General features: G+C 55.7%; 1 protein-coding gene across 3 annotated transcripts in view; it reads left to right on the top strand.

Annotated features, from left to right (window-relative positions):
• LOC125448435 (rho GTPase-activating protein 33-like) overlaps positions 1 to 21,293 on the top strand; it is a 119,544-nt gene extending 98,251 nt beyond the window's left edge. For all 3 annotated transcript variants that reach the window (XM_059641342.1, XM_059641341.1, XM_059641343.1), the window contains 9 exons: positions 355 to 499; positions 2,925 to 3,115; positions 4,953 to 5,098; positions 9,059 to 9,218; positions 12,112 to 12,245; positions 12,399 to 12,473; positions 13,521 to 13,916; positions 16,018 to 16,355; positions 18,225 to 21,293. In XM_059641342.1, coding sequence (XP_059497325.1) covers positions 355 to 499; positions 2,925 to 3,115; positions 4,953 to 5,098; positions 9,059 to 9,218; positions 12,112 to 12,245; positions 12,399 to 12,473; positions 13,521 to 13,916; positions 16,018 to 16,355; positions 18,225 to 19,478 — 2,839 coding nt within the window. In that variant the 3' untranslated portion in view covers positions 19,479 to 21,293. The remainder of the gene's footprint in view (positions 1 to 354; positions 500 to 2,924; positions 3,116 to 4,952; positions 5,099 to 9,058; positions 9,219 to 12,111; positions 12,246 to 12,398; positions 12,474 to 13,520; positions 13,917 to 16,017; positions 16,356 to 18,224) is intronic.
• The last annotated feature ends 606 nt before the right edge of the window (positions 21,294 to 21,899 follow it).

Genomic DNA, 21,899 nt, shown 5'->3' with positions numbered 1-21,899 from the left:
ATCAGTAACACACTCTCTTTCTATCAACAACACTTTCTCTCCATCAATAATACACTCTCTATCAGTAGTACACTCTCTCTATCAGTATCACACTCTCCCTCTCAGTAACACTCTCTCCCCTGTCACTTTCTCTATCAGTAACACGCTGTCTCTTTCCTCCCCTCGCTCAATCACTGTATTGGTAAGATACGCTCTGCCCCTCTTTCTCTCTCTCTCTGTCAATGACACTCTGTCCCCTCCACTCCCTCTCTCTAACAGTAATACAGTGTCCACCCCAACTCCCACCCCTCTCTGTATGAGTAACACTCTCTTTCTCACTCTCTCTATCAGTAACCCTCTCGCTCTTTCTCTCAGGCATCAGTTTGATTCGGATCAGATTCCAGATTTGAGGAAGGGGATTTATCTTCAGGATATTCACTGCGTGAGCTCGCTCTGCAAGCTCTATTTCCGGGAATTACCCAACCCACTGCTCACCTACCAGCTGTACGACCCTTTCGCGGTGAGATCCTTACACAGAACCCTCACCTCCATCCCTCATCCCCAAACCCCTCCCCTCTCTTGTCTCTGCCTCATCCCACTCCTCCCATCCCCAACCCTCTCCTCCTCCCCTCAGATCTTGCCCCGACATTCCACTCCCCTCTCCCTGAACCCCCTTCCCCTTGCTCCCCTCTCCACTCGCACACTCCCACTTTCTAACTGCATTCTCCCCTGTTCCTCCTTAATCTCCTCCACTCCTCAGCCTACCCCTTGCCGCCGGCCCCTTTCCTTTGCCCTGTGCCTCACCTCTTTCTCTTTCCTTCACCCCATTTCCGTCCTCTCTTAATTTACCTCCTTCATGTACTTGCCCACTCCTTCAGCCCATGGCCATCATGGCTGTCTGGGAGCTGTCTGCAAACCTGTCTGGGAGCTGTCTGCGAACCTGTCTGTGAGTCTGTCTGGGAGCTGTCTGCAAACCTGTCTGGGAGCTGTCTGCGAACCTGTCTGGGAGCTGTCTGCGAACCTGTCTGGGATCTGTCTGCGAACCTGTCTGGGATCTGTCTGCGAACCTGTCTGGGAGCTGTCTGCGAACCTGTCTGGGATCTGTCTGTGATTCTGTCTGGGAGCTGTCTGTGATTCTGTCTGGGAGCTGTCTGTGATTTTGACTGGGCGCTGTCTGTGATTCTGACTGGGAGCTGTCTACGAATCTGTCTGGGAGCTGTCTACGAATCTGTCTGGGAGCTGTCTGTGATTCTGCCTGGGAGCTTTTTACGAATCTGTCTGTCATTCTGTCGGGGAGCTGTCTGTCATTCTGTCGGGGAGCTGTCTGTCATTCTTTCGGGGAGCTGTCTGTGAGTCTGTCTGGGATCTGTCTGCGAGTCTGTTTGGGATCTGTCTGTTATTCTGTCTAGGAGCTGTCTATGAATCTGTCTGGAATCTGTCTGTGAATCTGTCTGGCTTTGTCTGTGATTCTATCTGGGAGTTGTCTGTGATTCTGTCTGTGTTGTTTCTGTGAATCTGTCTGTGATTCTGTCTGGGATCTGTCTGCAAATCTGTCTGGGAGTTGTCTGTGATTCTGTCTGGGAGCGGTCTACGAATCTGCCTGTGAATCTGCCTGTGAATCTGCCTGTGAATCTGCCTGGGACCTGTGTGTGCTTCTGTCTGTGAGCTGTCTATGAACCTGTCTGTGATCTTTCTGCATTACTGTCTGGGACATGTCTGTGATTCTGTCTGGGACTTGTCTGCGAATCTGTCTGGGATCCGTCTGTGATTCTGTCTGGCAGCTGTCTGTGAATCTGTCTGAGAGCTGTCTGCAATTCTGTTTGGGACTTGTCTGCAAATCTGCCTGCGAATCCGCCTGGGATCTGTCGGCCAATCCGCCTGGGAGCTGTTTGTGGATTCTGTCTGGGACCTGTCTGCGAATCTGTCTGCAAATCCCTCTGGGATCTGTCTGTGAATCTTTCTGGGAGCTGTCTGCCGATTCTGTCTGGGAGCTGTCTGCGAACCTGTCTGGGATCTGTCTGGGATCTGTCTGTGAATCTGTCTGGGAATCTGTCTGGGAACTCGTTTGTCTGGATTATCTGCCTGGGCTGCTGTCTGAAGTCTATCTGAGTTACCTGTCTGAGATCTCTCCGGCCTCTCTGACCGACCTCACTGTCCAGGCCGTCTGTCCGGGCCGTCTGTCCGGGCCGTCTGACCCTGCTGTCTGTCTGGGCTGTCTGACTGGTCTGTCTGACCAGGCCGTCTGTTTGGGCGGTCTGACCGGGCCGTCTCTCCGGGCCGGTCTGTCCGGGCCGGTCTGTCCGGGCCGGTCTGTCCGGGCTGTCTGTCAGGGCCGTCTGTCAGGGCCGTCTGTCAGGGCCGTCTGTCAGGGCCGTCTGTCAGGGCGGTCTGTCAGGGCGGTCTGTCAGGGCGGTCTGTCCGGGCGGTCTGACCAGGCTGTCTGTCCGGTCTGTCTGACCAGGCCGGTCTGTCCGGGCTGTCTGTCTGGGCCGGTCTGTCCGGGCCGTCTGTCAGGGCCGTCTGTCAGGGCCGTCTGTCCGGGCCGTCTGTCAGGGCGGTCTGTCCGGGCGGTCTGACCAGGCTGTCTGTCCGGGCTGTCTGACCAGGCCTGTCTGTCCGGGCGGTCTGTCCGTGCGGTCTGTCCGGGCTGGTCTGTCCGGGCCGTCTGTCCGGGCTGTCTGTCCGGGCCGTCTGTCCGGGCCGTCTGTCCGGGCCGTCTGTCCGGGCTGGTCTGTCCGGGCCGTCTGTCAGGGCCGTCTGTCCGGGCCGTCTGTCCGGGCCGTCTGTCAGGGCGGTCTGTCCGGGCGGTCTGTCCGGGCGGTCTGTCCGGTCTGTCTGACCAGGCCGGTCTGTCCGAGCTGTCTGTCTGGCCTGCCTGTGTAGTCTGTCTACCCCAGCATGCCCCCCCCCCATAGCTCATTCCTCTCCTCGCTGTTATTTTCCAGGATGCTGTGTGCTCACAGACTGTTGATGAGAGGCTCCAGAATGTTCACAATGTGATTCAGCAACTGCCCCCTCCTCACTACAGGACTCTCCACTTCCTCATGGCACACCTGAACCGCCTGGCAAAACACAGCGCAGCGACTAACATGCACATCAAAAACCTGGCGATCGTGTGGGCTCCCAACCTGCTCCGGTGAGAGAGCTGCGAGGAAGGGATGCGGGAGAGACAGGGGGAGAGAGAGAGAGAACGAGAGGTGGGCAGAGACAGGGAGAGGGGTCAGTGTGTGGAGGAGATGGGGAGAGAGAGCGGTTGGGAGACGTGCTTTCCTTCACTGGACGGGGTATTGAGTACAAGAGTTGGCAGGTCATGTTGCAGTTGTATAGGACTTTGGTTCGGCCACATTTGGAGTACTGTGTACAGTTCTGGTCACCACATTACCAAAAGGATGTGGATGCTTTGGAGAGGGTGCAGAGGAGGTTCACCAGGATGTTGCCCGGTATGGAGGGTGCTAGCTATGAAGAGAGGTTGAGTAGATTAGGATTATTTTCGATAGAAAGACGGAGATTGAGGGGGGATCTGATTGAGGTCTACAAAATCATGAGGGGTATAGACAGGGTGGATAGCAAGAAGCTTTTTCCCAGAGTGGGGGACTCAATTACTAGGGGTCATGAGTTCAAAGTGAGAGGAGGAAAGTTTAAGGGAGATATGCGTGGAAAGTTCTTTACACAGAGGGCGGTGGGTGCCTGGAACGCGTTGCCAGCGGAGGTGGTAGACGCAGACACAATAGTGTCATTTAAGATGTATCTAGACAGACACATGAATGGGCAGGGAACAGAGGGATACAAATCTTTGGAAAATAGGCGACAGACTTAGATAGAGGATCTGGATCGGTGCAGGCTTGGAGGGGCCGAAGTGCCTGTTCCTGAGCTGTAATTTTCTTTGTTCTTTATTCTTTTGAGACAGAGAGAGAGAGAGAGAGAGAGGCAGGGTGTGGGGGGAGACAGGGGGAGAGAGAGCGAGAGAGAGCTGTGGGGTGGGGAGGGAGGGGGAGACGGGGGGGGAGAGAAAGAGAGAGAGGCGGGGTGTGGGGGGAGACAGGGGGAGAGAGAGAGAGAGAGAGGTGGTGGAGACGGGGAGAGAGAGAGAGAGAGGCGGGGTGTGGGGGGAGACAGGGGGAGAGAGAGAGAGAGGCGGGGTGTGGGTGGAGACAGGGGGAGAGAGAGAGAGAGAGCTGTGGGGTGGGGAGGGAGGGGGAGACGGGGGGGGGGGGGAGAGAGAGAGAGAGAGAGAGGAAAAGAGAGAGAGAGAGAGAGAGATCTGGGTTGAGAGAGAGAGGAAGAGACAGACGGAGAGAGAGAGAAACTCTACTGTCTGCAGCATTCCTTCTTCTATCGTTGTCTACTCCCTCTCTGTCTCTCTCACTCCCTCTGTCCCTGTCTCACTCCCTCTGTCTCTGTCTCATTCCCTCTCTCTCATTCTCAATTCCTTTCTCCCTGTCTCAGTCTCTCCATCTGTATCTAACTCCCTCTCCCTCTGTCCCTATCTGACTCCCTCTGTCACATCTCACTCCCTCTGTCCCTGTCTAATTCCGTCTCTTTCTGTCTCATTCCCCCTCCCTTGTTCTCAACCCCTCTGTCCCTGTGTCACTCTCTCCATCTCTGACTCACTCCTTCTCTCCCTCTCACACTCGCTCTATCTCTCAGCCTCACACTCTCCATTTCTATGTATTGTTTTAATTTTCTCCATTTTAATTGTGAACTGACTCGAGGAAGGAGCTGCTTTGTAAAATATCAGGGATCAAAAAGGAGCAGCTGCTGTTCGGAGCCCACTCGTTTCCACCGGAGAGAGAGAGAGACAAACTGGGGACATGAACTTGTGCAATGACATGGAGAGGCAGAGGGCTTTAAGAATCAGCCACTTTCCAGAATCGGGTGTGATGACCTTGAGACTCGTTCCCCATGGAGAGGGAAGGAGAATGGCTGAACGGTGGGATATGTTCGGGCCTGACCCTCTCCCTCTCTAACTGCAGCTCCAAGGAGATCGAGTCGGTGGGATTTATGGGGACTGACGCATTCCAGGAAGTGAGAATTCAGTCCATTGTGGTGGAATTCCTGCTTCGACATGTGGACATCCTGTTCAGTGACACGTTCAGCTCTGCAGGAAAGGAGAACTCTGGTAAGAGACAGTGGTACTCACTGAGAGCAACACCAGCCCTAGCACAACGCAATCAAGAAGGCTGAATGGCCTCCTCCTGTTCCTGTGTAACAGGCTGGAGGAGGGGGCTGAATGGCCTCCTCCTGTTCCTGTGTGACAGCCTTGTGGAGAGGGCTGAATGGCCTCCTCCTGTAACCATAAACAAAGGTTTCCTGCAACAAATCATTCCTGAAAGTGAGCTCAGTCTGATCGAGGATGGGGAGTTCAGGGACGGCGGTGACAGATTTGCACCATCTCTTGCCCATTCCCCCTCATTCAGGCACAACTATATTGGATGGGGTCTCTCACTCACGCATTTACGCACTCACTCACTCACGCACACACACTCACTCTCACACAGACACACAGACACACACACACACACACACACACACACACTCACTCTCACACAGACACTCAGTCACGCACACACTCACTCACTCACTATCACTCTCACACACACACACACACACACACAGACACTCACTCTCACTGGGATACCGGCTCACACACAGACACACTGTGACTGGGGTATGGGTTTATCCTGGGAGAAGGTATGTCCTTGTGCGGATAGTACACATTGAGTGTAAGTGGTTTGGGGAGGGTTTGGTGATGAAGGGATGAAGGTGTTAGCCCCAGACTGAAACATTCAGGCTCTGTTGCTGCCTGGTTGTGAACCCAGTGGGTAAGCAGTGATTTTGGACCTTGCAGCCTCCCAGTCTGGTGTCTCGCTCCCTCCCCGCAAAATGTCCTGCCAACCTTCAGAGAAACGGCGACTCCTGACCCTGGAGGAAGCCATGAGCAAGGCCCAGCAGTGTCAGGAGGTCAGAGTGGAGGACGGAGAATCGCTGGAGAGCAGCAGAGATGAGGAGCCATCGGCCATGTGAGTGGCCAGAGCGGGATGCTGAGAGATGGACTGTAAAAGGGGAGGGTTTCCCAGGCTGAGCAGCAGGAGTCTGAGGCGGACAGTCTGTTCAGAAATTCCACGACACACGAGATGCGAAGCTGCCTGACACTATTACTCAGGATCTACCATCTTAGAAACAGTATAATCCTGTGCACAACTTGTTGTGCACACTTCGCCATTCCCAATAAACAGCCTTCTTATTTTCTGTTGTTAAAGTCCAGTCTCATTTGGCGTCATTCTGCAGTCCAGCTCTCTGCGCGCTCAGTCCCCTCTCACTGACCCACAGACTCCTGACACAAACCATCATCAGAACTCAGTGTTCACAAAGGTTACATCTCAGATACTGCCCACTCCCTCAGCACTGACCCTCTGACAGTGCCCACTCCCTCAGCACTGACCCTCTGACAGTGCCCACTCCCTCAGCACTGACCCTGCAACAGTGCCCGCTCCCTCAGCACTGACCCACCGACAGTGCCCGCTCCCTCAGCACTGACCCTCCGACAGTGCGGCGCTCCCTCAGCACTGACCCTCAGACAGTGCAGTGCTCCCTCAGCACTGACCCTCCAACAGTGAGGCGCTCCCTCAGCACTGACCTTCCGAAATTGCGGCACTCTCTCAGCACTGACCCTCTGACAGTACGGCGCTCCGTCAGCACACACCCTCCGACAGTGCGGCACTCCCTCAGCACGGACTCTCCGACAGTGCAGTGCTCCGTCAGCACTGTGCTGTTATCCTGCTGGCACGGGAATGGGAATTTTAATTATGTGAACCTCATTCCCTGATTGTGAATATGAGGGAAGGGGTGTGTTGTGTGGCTTGTGTACACAAGCAGAGAAACATTGTGGTCTCAGACTGAGGTGAGGCCTGCAACTGAGGATCACCCCTACCCAGAGTCCCTGAAACAACTCTGTGGTTCGCTTGTAACTGCCCAGTTTGGGGAGCTGTATTCATTCACCAAGACAGCTCCCAGCACAGCTCGGATTAAATCTCACGAGACTCCTGTGACATTCCCAGCAGTTTGGAAGGTCAGCCATTTTGTTTGACCAAGTGTTTCAGGTGGGAAGGGACACAGATCCGAATCGGCAGAGGACCACTTTCCGCTGGGTTTGGGTTCTGGTTATGGAATGCAAGGATGGGAATCCTGTGATTGGGGAAAGGGACTGAAGCTTTGGGCTGTTCCAGTCAACCGTTGCACTAAGGGCTGGTTGACATCTGGAGCTCGCCATCACAAACAGCAATAGCTTCTCAATCGTGTGTTTGTTTGAGATGAGTGAGACTGAGAGGCTTGTGTTAACCGTGCAGTGTGAGGGAGGTTGGGTGCAGCCAGGGGTGACCTCTTCAAGGTCATATGGGAGATGATGGCTGAGTTTGACCCTCAGAGGGTTAAAATTCTTTGGAATTCCTGTTGTCAAAGGCAGTGGATGTAGCATCATGAAATACATCACAAGAAGAGGCAGATGGATCCGGGGGAAATATAGGAAGTTAGATGATAAAATCAGATTACCCACTTCATTGAATGACAAGGCGTACTTGAAGGGTCAGATGCCCGAGTCTTCTCTGTATCTAACCCCGTGCTGTCCCTGTCCCTGGGAGTGTTTGATGGGGGACAGTGTAGAGGGAGCTTTACTCTGTATCTAACCTTGTGCTGCCCCTGTCCTGGGAGTGTTTGATGGGGATGGGGAGCAGTGTAGAGGAAGCTTTAATTTGTATCTAACCCCATGCTGTCCCTACCCTGGGAGTGTTTGATTGGGGGGAGCAGTGTAGAGGAAGCTTTAATCTTTATCTAACCATGCCCTGTCCCTGGGAGTGTTTGATAGGGGGAGAGTGTAGAGGGAGCTTTACTCTGTGTCTAACCTTGTGCTGTCCCTGTCCTGGGAGTGTTTGACGGGGGGGACAGTGTAGAGGAAGTTTTACTCTGTATCTAACCCCATGCGGTCTCTGTCTGTGGGAGTGTTTGATGGGAGACGGTGTAGTGGGAGCTTTACTCTGTATCTAACCCCATGCTGTCCCTGTACTGGGAGTGTTGGATGGGGGGGACATAGTGTTGAGGGAGCTTTACTCTGTATCTAACCCCGTGCTGTCCCTGTCCCTGGGAGTGTTTGATGGGGGACAGTGTAGAGGGAGCTTTACTCTGTATCTAACCCCGTGCTGTCCTTGCCCTGGGAGTGTTTGATGGGGCAGTAGTGTATGTGATATTAAATACTCTCTGTGTGTCTGTTACACCTGAGTGAATTAATGTTGGGGGCTCAGTATCGGATCTGTTTGAGGCAAAAATCTCAGGATGGAGAGACTGCGATCGAGTGGTTCGAAAGTCCGTCTGGGTAAGGTAACAGAATAGATCATGTCACCTCGCTTTAGCTTCACCTGCAGAGTGCCTGCTTCTCCCTTTGCTCTCCAACACCCGGCAAAGCAAAATTTACTGCATTTAATCAGTCAGATACCGTGCTTAATGCTGTGGTCAGCTCCTCCAGCAAAAGCTTATTCCTCGCTCCTGCAGATCTTAACTCTCTCTGAGGTACTCTCACACACACTCACACACACACACTCACACACAGACTCACACTCACGCGCAAACACACAGACAGACACGCACACACAGACACACATAGACACAGACACACACACACTCACACGCACACACTCACACACACATACACATAGTCACACACACAGACACATATGCGTGCACACACACGTACACACATACAGACACACACTCACACACGTGCTCACACATGCACACACAGACATGCACTCTCACGAACACACACAGACACATGCGCGCACACATTCACACACACACACACATGTACACAGATAGACACACACAGATACACACACTCACGCATGCACACACACATAGAGACACACACACACACACACACACACACACACACACACACACACACACAAATACATACATACACACCTACACAGACCCACACTGGGGCACTGGAAAGAAGTCTATCCTGCACTGCTTGTTGTTAATGATGCTGTATTTTCTGGCTAACCTCTCACACTCTGTCCTATCCCAGGCCACAACGACCTGATCCAACCTAAGTCCACGGTGAAGACCCCAGTGTCGAGCCGCCTTTTGTCCCTAGAGGAAGCCCAGGCTCGCTCATTGACCCAAGGAGACGAGGGATCGGTTCCAGTGTATGAGCAACTCCGGCCCCTCAATACTGGAATGGAGAGGTAATGGTTCCGAATCGCAGAGTGAGCTCACGCTGTCTGACTTGGTTAGTGAGAATTCCGAGGCCTCTCTCAGTCTCTGGGTCACAGTGTCACACAGTTGGGGGTCACAGTCTGGGTCACAGCGTCAGACAGTTGGGGGTCACAGTCTGGGTCACAGTGTCACACAGTTGGGGGTCACAGTCTGGGTCACAGTGTCAGACAGTTGGGGGTCACAGTCTGGGTCACAATGTCACACAGTTGGGGGTCACAGTCTGGGTCACAGTGTCACACAGTTGGGGGTCACAGTCTGGGTCACAGTGTCACACAGTTGGGGGTCACTGTTTGGGTCACAGCGTTAGGCATTGGGGGGGGGGGGGCGGCGGCACAGTCCGGATCACAAAATCACACAGTGGGGGGTTGCTGTCTGGGTCAGAGCATCAGACATTGAGGCGTCTCTCTCCCTCTGGGTCAGAGCGTCAGACAGTGGGAGGTCTTTCTCTGAGACACAGGGTCAGATTGTGGAAGGATTCTCTCTCTGAGATGCAGGGTCAGACAGTGGGAGGTCTCTGTATGGAAAACAGTGTCAGACAGTTGGAGGTGGTCTCTGGGAAACGGGTTAGACAGTGGGGAGTTTCTAGGATACAGGGTCAGACAGGATGAGGGCTGTCTGTCTGGGACACAGGGTCAGACAGTATGAGGGCTCATTATGGGAAACAGGGTCAGTCTGTGGGAGGTCTCTCTCTTGGAAACAGGTTTAGACACTTAGGGGTCTCTCTCTGTGGGAAGCAGGCTCAGACGTGAGAGGTCTCTCTGTGGGACACAGGGTCAGACAGTGGGAGGGTCTCTCTGTGGGACACAGGGTCAGACAGTGGGAGGTCTCTCTGTGGGATACAGGGTCAGACAGTGGGAGGTCTCGCTCTATGGGACACAGGGTCAGACAGTGGGAGGTCTCTCTCTGTGGGATACAGGGTCAGACAGTGGGAAGTCTGTCTGTGGGATACAGGGTCAGACAGTGAGAGGTCTCTCTCTGTGGGATACAGGGTCAGACAGTGGGAAGTCTGTCTGTGGGACACAGGGTCACACAGTAGAGCGCCTCTCTCTGGGACACAGGATCACACAGTAGATCATCTCTCTCTCTGGGACACAGGATCACACAGTAGATCGTCTCTCTCTGGCACACAGGGTCACACTGTGTGATGTCTCTCTGTGGGACACAGGGTCGGACAGTGGGAGGTCTCCCTCTGAGGGACACAGGGTCAGACAGTGGGAGGTCTCTCTCTCTCTGGGGCACAGGGTCAGACAGTGGGAGGTCTCTCTGTGGGACACAGGGTCAGACAATGGGAGGTCTCTCTGTGGGATACAGGGTCGGACGGTGGGAGGTCTCTGTCTCTCGGACACAGGGTCAGACAGTGGGAGGTCTCTCTCTCTCTATGAGACACAGGGTCAGACAGTGGGAGGTCTCTCTCTATCGGACACAGGGTCAGACAGTGGGAGGTCTCTCTCTCTGGGACACAGGGTCAGACAGTGGGAGGTCTCTCTCTCAATGGGACACAGGGTCAGACAGTGGGAGGTCTCTCTCTATGGGACACAGGGTCAGACAGTGGGAGGTCTCTCTCTCTGGGACACAGGGTCAGACAGTGGGAGGTCTGTCTCTCTGGGACACAGGGTCAGACAGTGGGAGGTCTCTCTCTGTGGGATACAGGGTCAGACAGTGGGAAGTCTGTCTGTGGGACACAGGGTCACACAGTAGAGCGCCTCTCTCTGGGACACAGGATCACACAGTAGATCATCTCTCTCTCTGGGACACAGGATCACACAGTAGATCGTCTCTCTCTGGCACACAGGGTCACACTGTGTGATGTCTCTCTGTGGGACACAGGGTCGGACAGTGGGAGGTCTCCCTCTGAGGGACACAGGGTCAGACAGTGGGAGGTCTCTCTCTCTCTGGGGCACAGGGTCAGACAGTGGGAGGTCTCTCTGTGGGACACAGGGTCAGACAATGGGAGGTCTCTCTATGGGATACAGGGTCGGACGGTGGGAGGTCTCTGTCTCTCGGACACAGGGTCAGACAGTGGGAGGTCTCTCTCTCTCTATGAGACACAGGGTCAGACAGTGGGAGGTCTCTCTCTATCGGACACAGGGTCAGACAGTGGGAGGTCTGTCTCTCTGGGACACAGGGTCAGACAGTGGGAGGTCTCTCTCTCTGGGACACAGGGTCAGACAGTGGGAGGTCTGTCTCTCTGGGACACAGTGTCAGACAGTGGGAGGTCTCTCTCTCTGGGACACAGGGTCAGACAGTGTAAGGTCTCTATCTCAGGGACACAGGGTCAGACAGTGGGAGGTCTCTCTGTGGGACACAGGGTCAGACAGTGTAAGGTCTCTCTCTCTGGGACACAGGGTCAGACAGTGGGAGGTCTCTCTCTATGGGACACAGGGTCAGACAGTGGGAGGTCTCTCTCTCTGGGACACAGGGTCAGACAGTGGGAGGTCTGTCTCTCTGGGACACAGTGTCAGACAGTGGGAGGTCTCTCTCTCTGGGACACAGGGTCAGACAGTGTAAGGTCTCTATCTCAGGGACACAGGGTCAGACAGTGGGAGGTCTCTCTGTGGGACACAGGGTCAGACAGTCTAAGGTCTCTCTCTCTGGGACACAGGGTCAGACAGTGGGAGGCCTCTCTATGGGACACAGGGTCAGTCAGTAGTGGGGATTCTCTCTGGGAAACCAGGTTATTCAGTTGGGTGTCTGTCTTTAGAACACAGGGTCAGACTGTTGGGGGGGGTGGGTCTCTGTCTCTGGGACAGACTATCTCAGCAATGAGCCCAGTGCCAGCGGTGTGAGGGGGGGGGGGTAAAATTTTCTTTTAAATTTCACAGATGCATAACAAAACCATATCTTCCTCTCCCATCCCGACAGGTCAAGAGGTGGTGGAAAGATCCGGAAACCTGGTGCATCAAGCTGGAAAAGCTTCTTCACCACAGGGAAGGTATCTGTCTTATCCAGAAGGAAATCACAACCGGAAATGTTCAAAATCACAAAGACAGGAACAGGTACTGGACCACACAGCCCGCTGGCAGTTCCCAACAATATTATACTCAGTCACACCGACAGCACAGGGACAGTGTACAGTTAGATACAGAGCGAAGCTTCCCTGACAGTGGTCAAGCTAATGAGTGAGTTTCTATCTCTCTTCTCTATGATAGGTTCTCAAGGAGAGACGGTCACCCTAAGGTCCGTGAAGAGTGAGGAGTCTCTGACGTCACAGCACAGCGCGACAGGTAACAGGTTTCTCACTGTCAGTGCTGAGGGAGTGGGCACTGTCGGAGGGTCAGTGCTGAGGGAGTGGGCACTGTCGGAGGGTCAGTGCTGAGGGAGTGGGCACTGTCGGAGGGTCAGTGCTGAGGGAGTGGGCACTGTCGGAGGGTCAGTGCTGAGGGAGCGGGCACTGTCGGAGGGTCAGTGCTGAGGGAGCGGGCACTGTCGGAGGGTCAGTGCTGAGGGAGCGGGCACTGTCGGAGGGTCAGTGCTGAGGGAGCGGGCACTGTCGGAGGGTCAGTGCTGAGGGAGCGGGCACTGTCGGAGGGGCAGTGCTGAGGGAGCGGGCACTGTCGGAGGGGCAGTGCTGAGGGAGTGGGCACTGTCGGAGAGTCAGTGCTGAGGGAGCGGGCACTGTCGGAGGGGCAGTGCTGAGGGAGCGGGCGCTGTCGGAGAGTCAGTGCTGAGGGAGCGGGCGCTGTCGGAGAGTCAGTGCTGAGGGAGCGGGCGCTGTCGGAGAGTCAGTGCTGAGGGAGCGGGCACTGTCGGAGGGGCAGTGCTGAGGGAGCGGGCGCTGTCGGAGGGTCATTGCTGACGGAGTGCTGCACTGTCGGAGGGTCAGTGCTGACGGAGTGCTGCACTGTCGGAGGGTCAGTGCTGAGGGAGCGGGCACTGTCAGGGGGTCAATGCTGAGGGAGTGGGAACTGTTGGAGGATCAGATCTGAGGGAGCGGGTACTGTCGGAGGGTCAGTGCTGAGGGAGTGGGCACTGTGAACGGACAGAATCCTGTGGGTAATATTCTGTAGCAGAGCAGGGACTGTGCCAGTACTTACCCCTGCAACACGGTGAGTTTTGGAAACCGATTATCTGGCTCCCTCTGACAACGCTGTCCTTGGGCTCTTGCTGTGCTCTGACCCTCTGCTACCTTCTCCTGATTACAGCAGTCCCCGTGCTTCAGGAACAGCGCCACGTTCCATGTGAACTTTATGGTTTGCGAGTGCTGATGTCGGAAATTTCCAAACTGTCTCTCTGACCAATCGCACCCCCCCCTCTCTCTGTGTGCACCTCAGGCCCCCTGCGATGTGCAAATTTCCGTGTCTATCAGGTCAGTGGTGAAGAGATTCCTGTGTCGGAGCCGGTCGTGGGAAGCGAGGATCCGGATGATATCTATGCGCTCCCGGACCCCGAGCAGGGAGTCACGGGTTCCAATCCGAGCCCTGAGCTTTGCCCCAACTCCCCAGACATCTCGAGCCCCGTCTCCATCAGCGTCCCGGCTGAAGTGCTCCAGATGCTGGGCAGCTGGGCTGGTGAGCCCCCGGCTTCAACCTGGTCATCTGGGCAGACCATCTCTCTGCTCCTGGAATCCCGGCAACTCCACTCTGCAGACAACGCAGAGAAGGAAACTGGCCCAAACCTTGAGGAGCGAGGGGACAGAGCCGGACAGGAGTTATTGCGGATGCTGGATGGTGAGTACTTAGAGGCGGGGACCCCTCCCTCTCTCCCCTGCCCCCACCACTGTCCTCAGCAAATGGGATGGTCACATCTTCAAAGATATTGTCCCAGACACAGAGAGAGAGAGAGACAGTGGGGAAAATAAGAGAAACCTCAAGAAATTCCTCTGAAATAGGACCAGGCCTTTGAGCCTGCTCCCCAATCCAATAGCATTGTGGCTAACCATCCCATCCTGTTCCCACATTCTTCCTCATACCCTTTGATCCCTTTAGCCCTCAGAGCTGAGTCGAACTCCTTCGAGTCATACAACATGGAAACAGACCCTTCAGCCCATCCAGTCTGCGCTGATCCTCATCCCAAACTAATCTAGTCCCACCTGCCTGCTCCTGGCCCATATCCCTCCAAACTTTTCCTGTTCATGTTCTTATCCAAACGTCTTTTTAACACTGTAACTATCCCCACACCCACCACTCCATCTAGAAGCACATGAACCACTATCTGTGTAACCGATTTGACCCTCATGTCTGTTTTAAAAGCTGTCTCCTCTCACCTTGAGAATGTGTCCTCCTGGTCTTGAAATCCCCCCACCCTAGGGGAAAGGCACCGACCATTAGCCCTATCTATGCCCCTCATGATTTTGTAAACTTCAATCAGGTTGCGCCTCAACCTCCTATGCTCCAGTGAACAATGTCCCAGCCTCTCCCTATAACACAATCCGTCCGCACCCGGCAACATCCTGGTAAATCTCTCCCGAACCCTCTCCACTATAATAATGTCCTTCCTGTAACTGGCCGACCAGAGCTGGACACCGTGCTCCAGAAGTGGCCTCACCCACGTCCTGTACAACCTCAACATGACGTCCCCAGCTCCTACACTCAAAGGTCTGAGCGATGAAGGCAAGCATGCTAAATGCCTTCTTAACCCCCTGTCTACGTGTGACACAAACTTCTAAGGATTATGTACCTGATCCCCTCAGTCCCTTCGTTCTATGATATACCCAAGGCCCAACCACTCATCGTATAAACCTGACCCTTGTTTTACTGAAATGCAATACCTCGCAGTTATCCAGACTGAACTCCATCTGCCATCTCTCAGCCCATGGACCCATTTGATCAAGATCCCTCTGTAATCTTAGAAAACCTTCCTCACTGTCCCCTTTGTCACCAATTTTTGTGTCGTCCACAAACTTACTAACTCTTGAAAACATTCACTGTTCCGGCCCTGACTGCTTTCTGTGACAGAGAATCACACAGGCTCCCCATTCTCTGGGTGCAGGCATTTCTCCCTCATCTCAGTCCCACCCCCGTCTCCTTCAGACTGTGACTCCCTGGTTGTGGACTCCTCCCGGTGATCTTCCTTGTGTTTATCCCTGTCTAGCCCTGTTAGAATTGTATTTTAGTTCACTTTTCAAGAGGATCTACAAGAAAGGTTGAGAGAGTGTCAGGGAATGTTCTGAACATGACAATGCTGCGATTACCAAGCTCCAATCCAGTGCAAGGCCAATCAGATGTGTCACTGATTGGATCCAATCGCACAATTCCTCAGAAACCACTATCCAGAACGGAAGATGTAAGTGGTAGGTTTCTCTGTGCAAAGCAAGACCCATTTCTCAAGACAAATGTCAAAATTGGTCAAAGAAATTCAGCTCAAATCTAGAAATTGAAATATGTCCCAATCTAAACCTGAAACTGACACACACACAACGCAAAATAAACCTCAAATTTGCAGAGATAATAATGAAACAGCAAAAGATAAAGCATGCCAACTGCCAAGAGTGTGAAGAACGAAGGATTGAGTTTAATTGAACTCTCATGTCCACCTGAAATCGAATAGCTAAAAGCATTCAGTGCATGGGAACCCGTACCCCAGTGAATGTCTGTGTACGTGTGTGTGTGTATGAGCCCGTACCCCAGTGAGTGTCTTGTGTCTGTGTGTGAGCCCGTATCCCAGTGAGAGTCTCTGTGTGTGTGTGTGCGTGCGCGTGTATCCCAGTGAGAGTGTGTCTGTGTGTGTGTGTGTGTGTGTGTGTGTGAGCGCGTATCCCAGTGAGAGTCTCTGTGTGTGTGGACAGTGAGGTGCTCATTGATCTGAATTTTTGTGTCTTTTTGTTCCCAGATCAGCCAGTGATATATTACCAGACCATGGCCTCAGTTGCCATGCCCACGTCCTGTCACCTTCCTCCTCCGCCTCCTTTGAAAAACGCAGCCAGGCTAATGTCTCTGAAGCTGATGGAGCAAGCCCACCAGGTCTACCTGCAGTCAGAGCCGGTATCAGAGCAAAGCCTGCTCCACGACAGGGGAACGGGTCCAGGGACGGACAGTCACCAGGAGCAGGACGAGGCCAGAGCTCTCTACACTACAGTGCATGCCATCAGGAAAGCAGTTATTCCAAACCTCTCCCCATGTCACACCAACGTCAGCAATGGGGGACAACATAACCAGCTCACCACTCAGGTAACTCATAGCCCCAGCAGGGGCACTGACCATCTGACAGTGCCCACTCCCTCAGCACTGACCCTCCGACAGTGCCCACTCCCTCAGCGCTGACCCTCCGACAGTGCGGCGCTCCCTCAGCACTGACCCTCCGACAGTGCCCGCTCCCTCAGCACTGACCCTCCGACAGTGCCCGCTCCCTCAGAACTGACCCTCTGACAGTGCCCGCTCCCTCAGCACTGACCCTCTGACAGTGCCCGCTCCCTTAGCACTGACCCTCCGACAGCACCCACTCCCTCAGCACTGACCCTCCGACAGTGCGGCGCTCCCTCAGCACGGACCCTCCGACAGCGCCCGCTCCCTCAGCACTGACCCTCCGACAGCGCCCGCTCCCTCAGCACTGACCCTCCGACAGCGCCCGCTCCCTCAGCACTGACCCTCCGACAGCGCCCACTCCCTCAGCACTGACTCTCCGACAGCGCCCACTCTCTCAGCACTGACCCTCCGACAGTGCCCACTCTCTCAGCACTGACCCTCCGACAGTGTCCACTCCCTCAGCACTGACCCTCCGACAGTGCGGTGCTCCCTCAGCACTGACCCTCCGACAGTGCCCGCTCCCTCAGCACTGACCCTCCGACAGTGCCCGCTCCCTCAGCACTGACCCTCTGACAGTGCCCGCTCCCTTAGCACTGACCCTCCGACCGTGCCCGCTCCCTCAGCACTGACCCTCCGACCGTGCCCGCTCCCTCAGCACTGACCCTCTGACAGTGCCCACTCCCTCAGCGCTGACCTACTGATGGCACGGCGCTCCCTCAGCGCTGACCCTCCGACAGTGCGGCGCTCCCTCAGCACTGACCCTCCGACGGTGTCCACTCCCTTAGTGCTGACCCTCTGACAGTGCGGTGCTCCCTCAGCACTGACCCTCCGACAGTGCCCGCTCCCTCAGCACTGACCCTCCGACAGTGCCCGCTCCCTCAGCACTGACCCTCCGACAGTGCCCGCTCCCTCAGCACTGACCCTCTGACAGTGCCCGCTCCCTCAGCACTGACCCTCTGACAGTGCCCGCTCCCTCAGCACTGACCCTCTGACAGTGCCCGCTCCCTCAGCACTGACCCTCCGACAGTGCGGCGCTCCCTCAGCACTGACCCTCCGACAGCGCCCGCTCCCTCAGCACTGACCCTCCGACAGCGCCCGCTCCCTCAGCACTGACCCTCCGACAGCGCCCGCTCCCTCAGCCCTGACCCTCAGACAGCGCCCGCTCCCTCAGCCCTGACCCTCAGACAGCGCCCGCTCCCTCAGCACTGACCCTCAGACAGCGCCCGCTCCCTCAGCACTGACCCTCTGACAGCGCCCGCTCCCTCAGCACTGACCCTCCGACAGCGCCCGCTCCCTCAGCACTGACCCTCAGACAGCGCCCGCTCCCTCAGCACTGACCCTCAGACAGCGCCCGCTCCCTCAGCACTGACCCTCCGACAGCGCCCGCTCCCTCAGCACTGACCCTCCGACAGCGCCCGCTCCCTCAGCCCTGACCCTCCGACAGCGCCCGCTCCCTCAGCACTGACCCTCCGACAGCGCCCGCTCCCTCAGCCCTGACCCTCCGACAGCGCCCGCTCCCTCAGCCCTGACCCTCCGACAGCGCCCGCTCCCTCAGCACTGTCCCTCCGACAGCGCCCGCTCCCTCAGCACTGACCCTCCGACCGTGCCCGCTCCCTCAGCACTGACCCTCCGACAGCGCCCGCTCCCTCAGCACTGACCCTCCGACAGCGCCCACTCCCTCAGCACTGACCCTCTGACAGTGCGGTTGAGGGTGAGTGTGTGGTATTTTTCCAGGTGAGCAGCTGTTTCAGGATGTAACTCCCTCCCTCTCCTTTGTATCTCTGATTCTCCCAGGAGCTGCGTACCCTGGCTGGTCCGCCTGTCGATGTGTGTCGTTCTGGGAGTGTGCGGCTGACGCAGTCTGTCCGAGGGCCCATCGCTCACTGCCGTGTGGAGGAGTCTGTCCCCCTCCTCTGTGCTACCTCTCGGTCCTACTGCCCTTCCGGCCTGACCTCTACCTCCTGCCACCGCCCCCTCGATTTTGCCCCGTTCCCCTCTGATCGAGCAAGGCGTCAACTGGCACTGGAAACTCCTCAGGCTGACCCTTGCCCCCGGGGGTCCCTCCGTCAGCTCAAGCTGGAGGGATCCCTCCCACAGAACCGTGTTCCCCATCGACGCTGTCCCTCGGACCACCAACACCGTCGGTGCCCACCTTCTGCTGTCCTTCCGGAGCATCCCACTCCTGGGTCCTCTCCCCCGGGGACAGAGGAGGAGGGGAATGGGAGCGATGTTTACGCTGAGATTGCCCCTGACCCTGGGCACTGTCGCCCCCATGAGGGTGTGGTCCATGCCCCCTTTCTCCTGCTCCCTCCAGGTTGTGTCCGCGCCTCGGCCCCTGGGGTCCCTGTGCCCCGCTGGCCCCTCACCCTTCCCTCCCACTCTTGTTTCGCGTTTCCCCGGTGCCCCATCCCCCACTGCCCTCCCAACCCTGAGCCCACCTATGCCAACGTGGGGCCACCGCACTTTACCCCCGAAATACCCGTTCCCCGCCCCCTCCCCTCGGCCGAGTGTGCCTGTTGTCATTCCCGGGAAGACCCTTTGCCTTCTCGGGGCCTCAGACCCGTGGTGGACATTCCTGGGGGTGAGCCATCGCTGTCTGCGTACGCCCGGAGCCGCTCAGAGCCCGCTGTCCGTGTCCCTCCCCCACCAGGCACGGCCCCTAACCCCCACGCACACTCTGAGTATCTGCCCCCTAACCCTTACCCACCGGGTTACAACCGTGGCCTGGGGCGATTCCGAGGGGACCCACAGCGGCTGAGGCGTTGCCAGGGCCCCCCAGGGGTGCTCTCCCCGCCTCCCTCGGGCCGGCTGCAAGGTCTGGGTTACAGACCGCCCCGGGACAGCGTCTCTCCCAGACATCTGATCCGGAACGCCCTCTCTCACCGACCTGGCACCGTCCTCCTCTCCGGTCGTTATGCCAACCTCCCCCTCAGTGCACCCCCCCACCTCAGCCTGTACCGGTCCTGCAGGGGAGGTTCCCAGAGGCAGGCAGAGCGTCCTCCTCCCTGGGGGCACCGAGGGGATGAGGCTGAGAGGAGTTTCTGCTGATACAGCTGCAGGGAGAGGAGGAGAGCGGAGGGGGCTTTGATCTGAGCCTCATCACTGGGGACAGGGAGGCTCTACATTCCCCCTCACTTCCTCAAGCTCACATCTCCCACACACACCCCATCCTCCCACACCATCGGTACCCCCTGCCCCCTCTCTCCATGTGTGTGTGTCTCTCTCTCTCTCTCTCCCCCCCCCCCACTCTCTCTGTCTCAAAAAACGAAGCACAGTACAGCAGAGGAATAGACCCTTCAGCCCATCGGGACTGTGTGGCACATGATCCCATTCTGAACTAAAACCCTTTTCCCCCTCAACTGCCTCTTCATGTGTCTGTAAAAATGCCTCTTAAACGTTGCTATTGTATCCACCCCATCCTCTGGCAGCATATTCCAAACACTTACCACCCTCTCTGTAAAATAACCGGCCTCTCACACCTCCTTCACACTTACCCACCGCCCCCATCACCTTAAACCTCTGTCCCACCCCAAGTAATCAACATTTCTCCCCTGGGAAACAGACTCCCACTATCCTTTCTCTCCCAGTGCCCTCTCATTATTTTGTAAACCCCTACCAGATCGCTCCCTCAGCCTCTGACATTCAAGTGAAAATGCACCAAGTTAGTCCAATCTCTCCTCATCGCTAATTCCCTTCCAACAAGGCAACATCCTGAGAAATTGTTTCTGAACCTTCTCCAAAGCTTCCACATGCTGTTGGGAGTGAGGCAGCCAGAACTGGACACAATATTCCAAATGTGGCCTCACTGAAGTTCTATACAGCTGTAACACAACTTGCCGATGTTTACACCGTACGCTCCGGCCGATGAAGGGTAACGTGCGCTACCCCTTCTTGACCAACTTATTCACTCGTGTTGCCCCTTTCAGGGAACCCAGATCCCTCTGTGTGTCGAGGCTGCTGAGGGCTCTGCCATTTCCTGTTTACTTCCCTCCTGCATTAGACCCTCCAAAATGCAACACCTCGGAATTGCCCAGATTAAACTCCACCTGCCGTTTCTCCGCCCAAGTCTCCAGACTATCTCTATCGTGCTGGATCCTCTGGCAATCCTCCTCACTACCCACCTCTCCCCTCAATCCGCAAACTTACTAAGCAGGCTACCGACACTTTTTGCCCAAATCATCTATATATACTGTACACCCCGGGGGTCCCAGCACTGATCCCTGAGGAACACCACTGCTCACAGATCCCCGCTCAGAAAAACATCCTTCCACCATAACTCTGTCTCCAGTGACCAAGCCAGTCCTGTGTCCGTTCTTTTTTTCCCTCTCTCTGTCTCCCACTCTTTCCCCTTCTGTGTCTCAACTTCCCTCTCACCTGCCTCTCGCCCTTACTTTCCCTCTCGCCACTTCTCTTCCTGTCTCTTTTTCCGACTCTCCAACTCTCGTTCTCTGACACTCTCTCATTCCCTCCCCTCACTCCTCGATCTGTCTCCTTGCTCACTTTGTGTGTCTCTCTTCTCTATCTCTGTCTCCTCCCTCTATCGCTGTAACTTTCTCCATCCTCTCCCTCGCTTCTGTCTCCTCCCCCCATCTCTCCACCTCCTCCTTCCTTCTCTCTCCTACCCCTTCTCTGTTTCACTCTCCTCCCTCTCTAAATTTCTCTATTTGTCTCTGTAACCTCCCTTGCTCCCTCTGTCTCCACCCTCTCTCGCCCCCTTTCTCACTCTGCCTCCTCCCTCCCTCATCACTCAAACATCAACAGGATCACCCCCCCACCCCCCCTTTCCAATACAGAGGTGAGAGTTTTACTCTGTATTTAACCCCAAGCTGTCCCTGTCCTGGGAGTGTTTGATAGGAGGCCGGGGTGGGGGGGGGGGGGTGGGAAAGAGAGGAGAGAGGGAGGGGCATGCGGTGGGAAGGAAAACAGTGTAGAGGGAGCTGTACTCTGCAGGGAGTTGAGGAACCAGCCGTACAGAACATTGGTAGGAGCCAGTTCTGGTCTCCTCATTTAATCCACAGGATTGTCATGCGTCTGACACCAGGACAGTGAATGTACAGTCCTACCCCTTCCTCCTTTAAACCCGTAGGGGTGACCTTACTGAAGGATCTGTGATCCGAAAGCATAGGGAGAAGGGTTACATATTTACACACACAGGCAGAGGGAACGTAGGTCCCCAGGCCGTGAGTGTTGAGGGTGAGAGCGAGAGCTGGGTGCTGAATCATCCTGTGTACAGGTTGCTGAGCCTCCGCCCACATTCCTGGCCTGTTCTGTGACACCATCAGCCTCAGACAGACACACAGCACCATTGTTAGCAGCAGCTCCCTGCGTTACAGCCGGAGATGGCAAACAACCATGATGTCGATTCTGACCCCTGGGAATGTCAGTCACTGTCAGGGTGTGGTGTGTCTCTCTCACACACCACATCCTGTAACCAGCGTCTCCAAAGACAAACTGCCATTGACGTAGCAC

Source organism: Stegostoma tigrinum, chromosome 41 (assembly GCF_030684315.1).
Source record: "Stegostoma tigrinum isolate sSteTig4 chromosome 41, sSteTig4.hap1, whole genome shotgun sequence".
Taxonomy (NCBI): domain Eukaryota; kingdom Metazoa; phylum Chordata; class Chondrichthyes; order Orectolobiformes; family Stegostomatidae; genus Stegostoma; species Stegostoma tigrinum.
The sequence above is the reverse complement of the archived record's forward strand: the minus strand, read 5'-3'. Positions and strand labels throughout refer to the sequence as shown.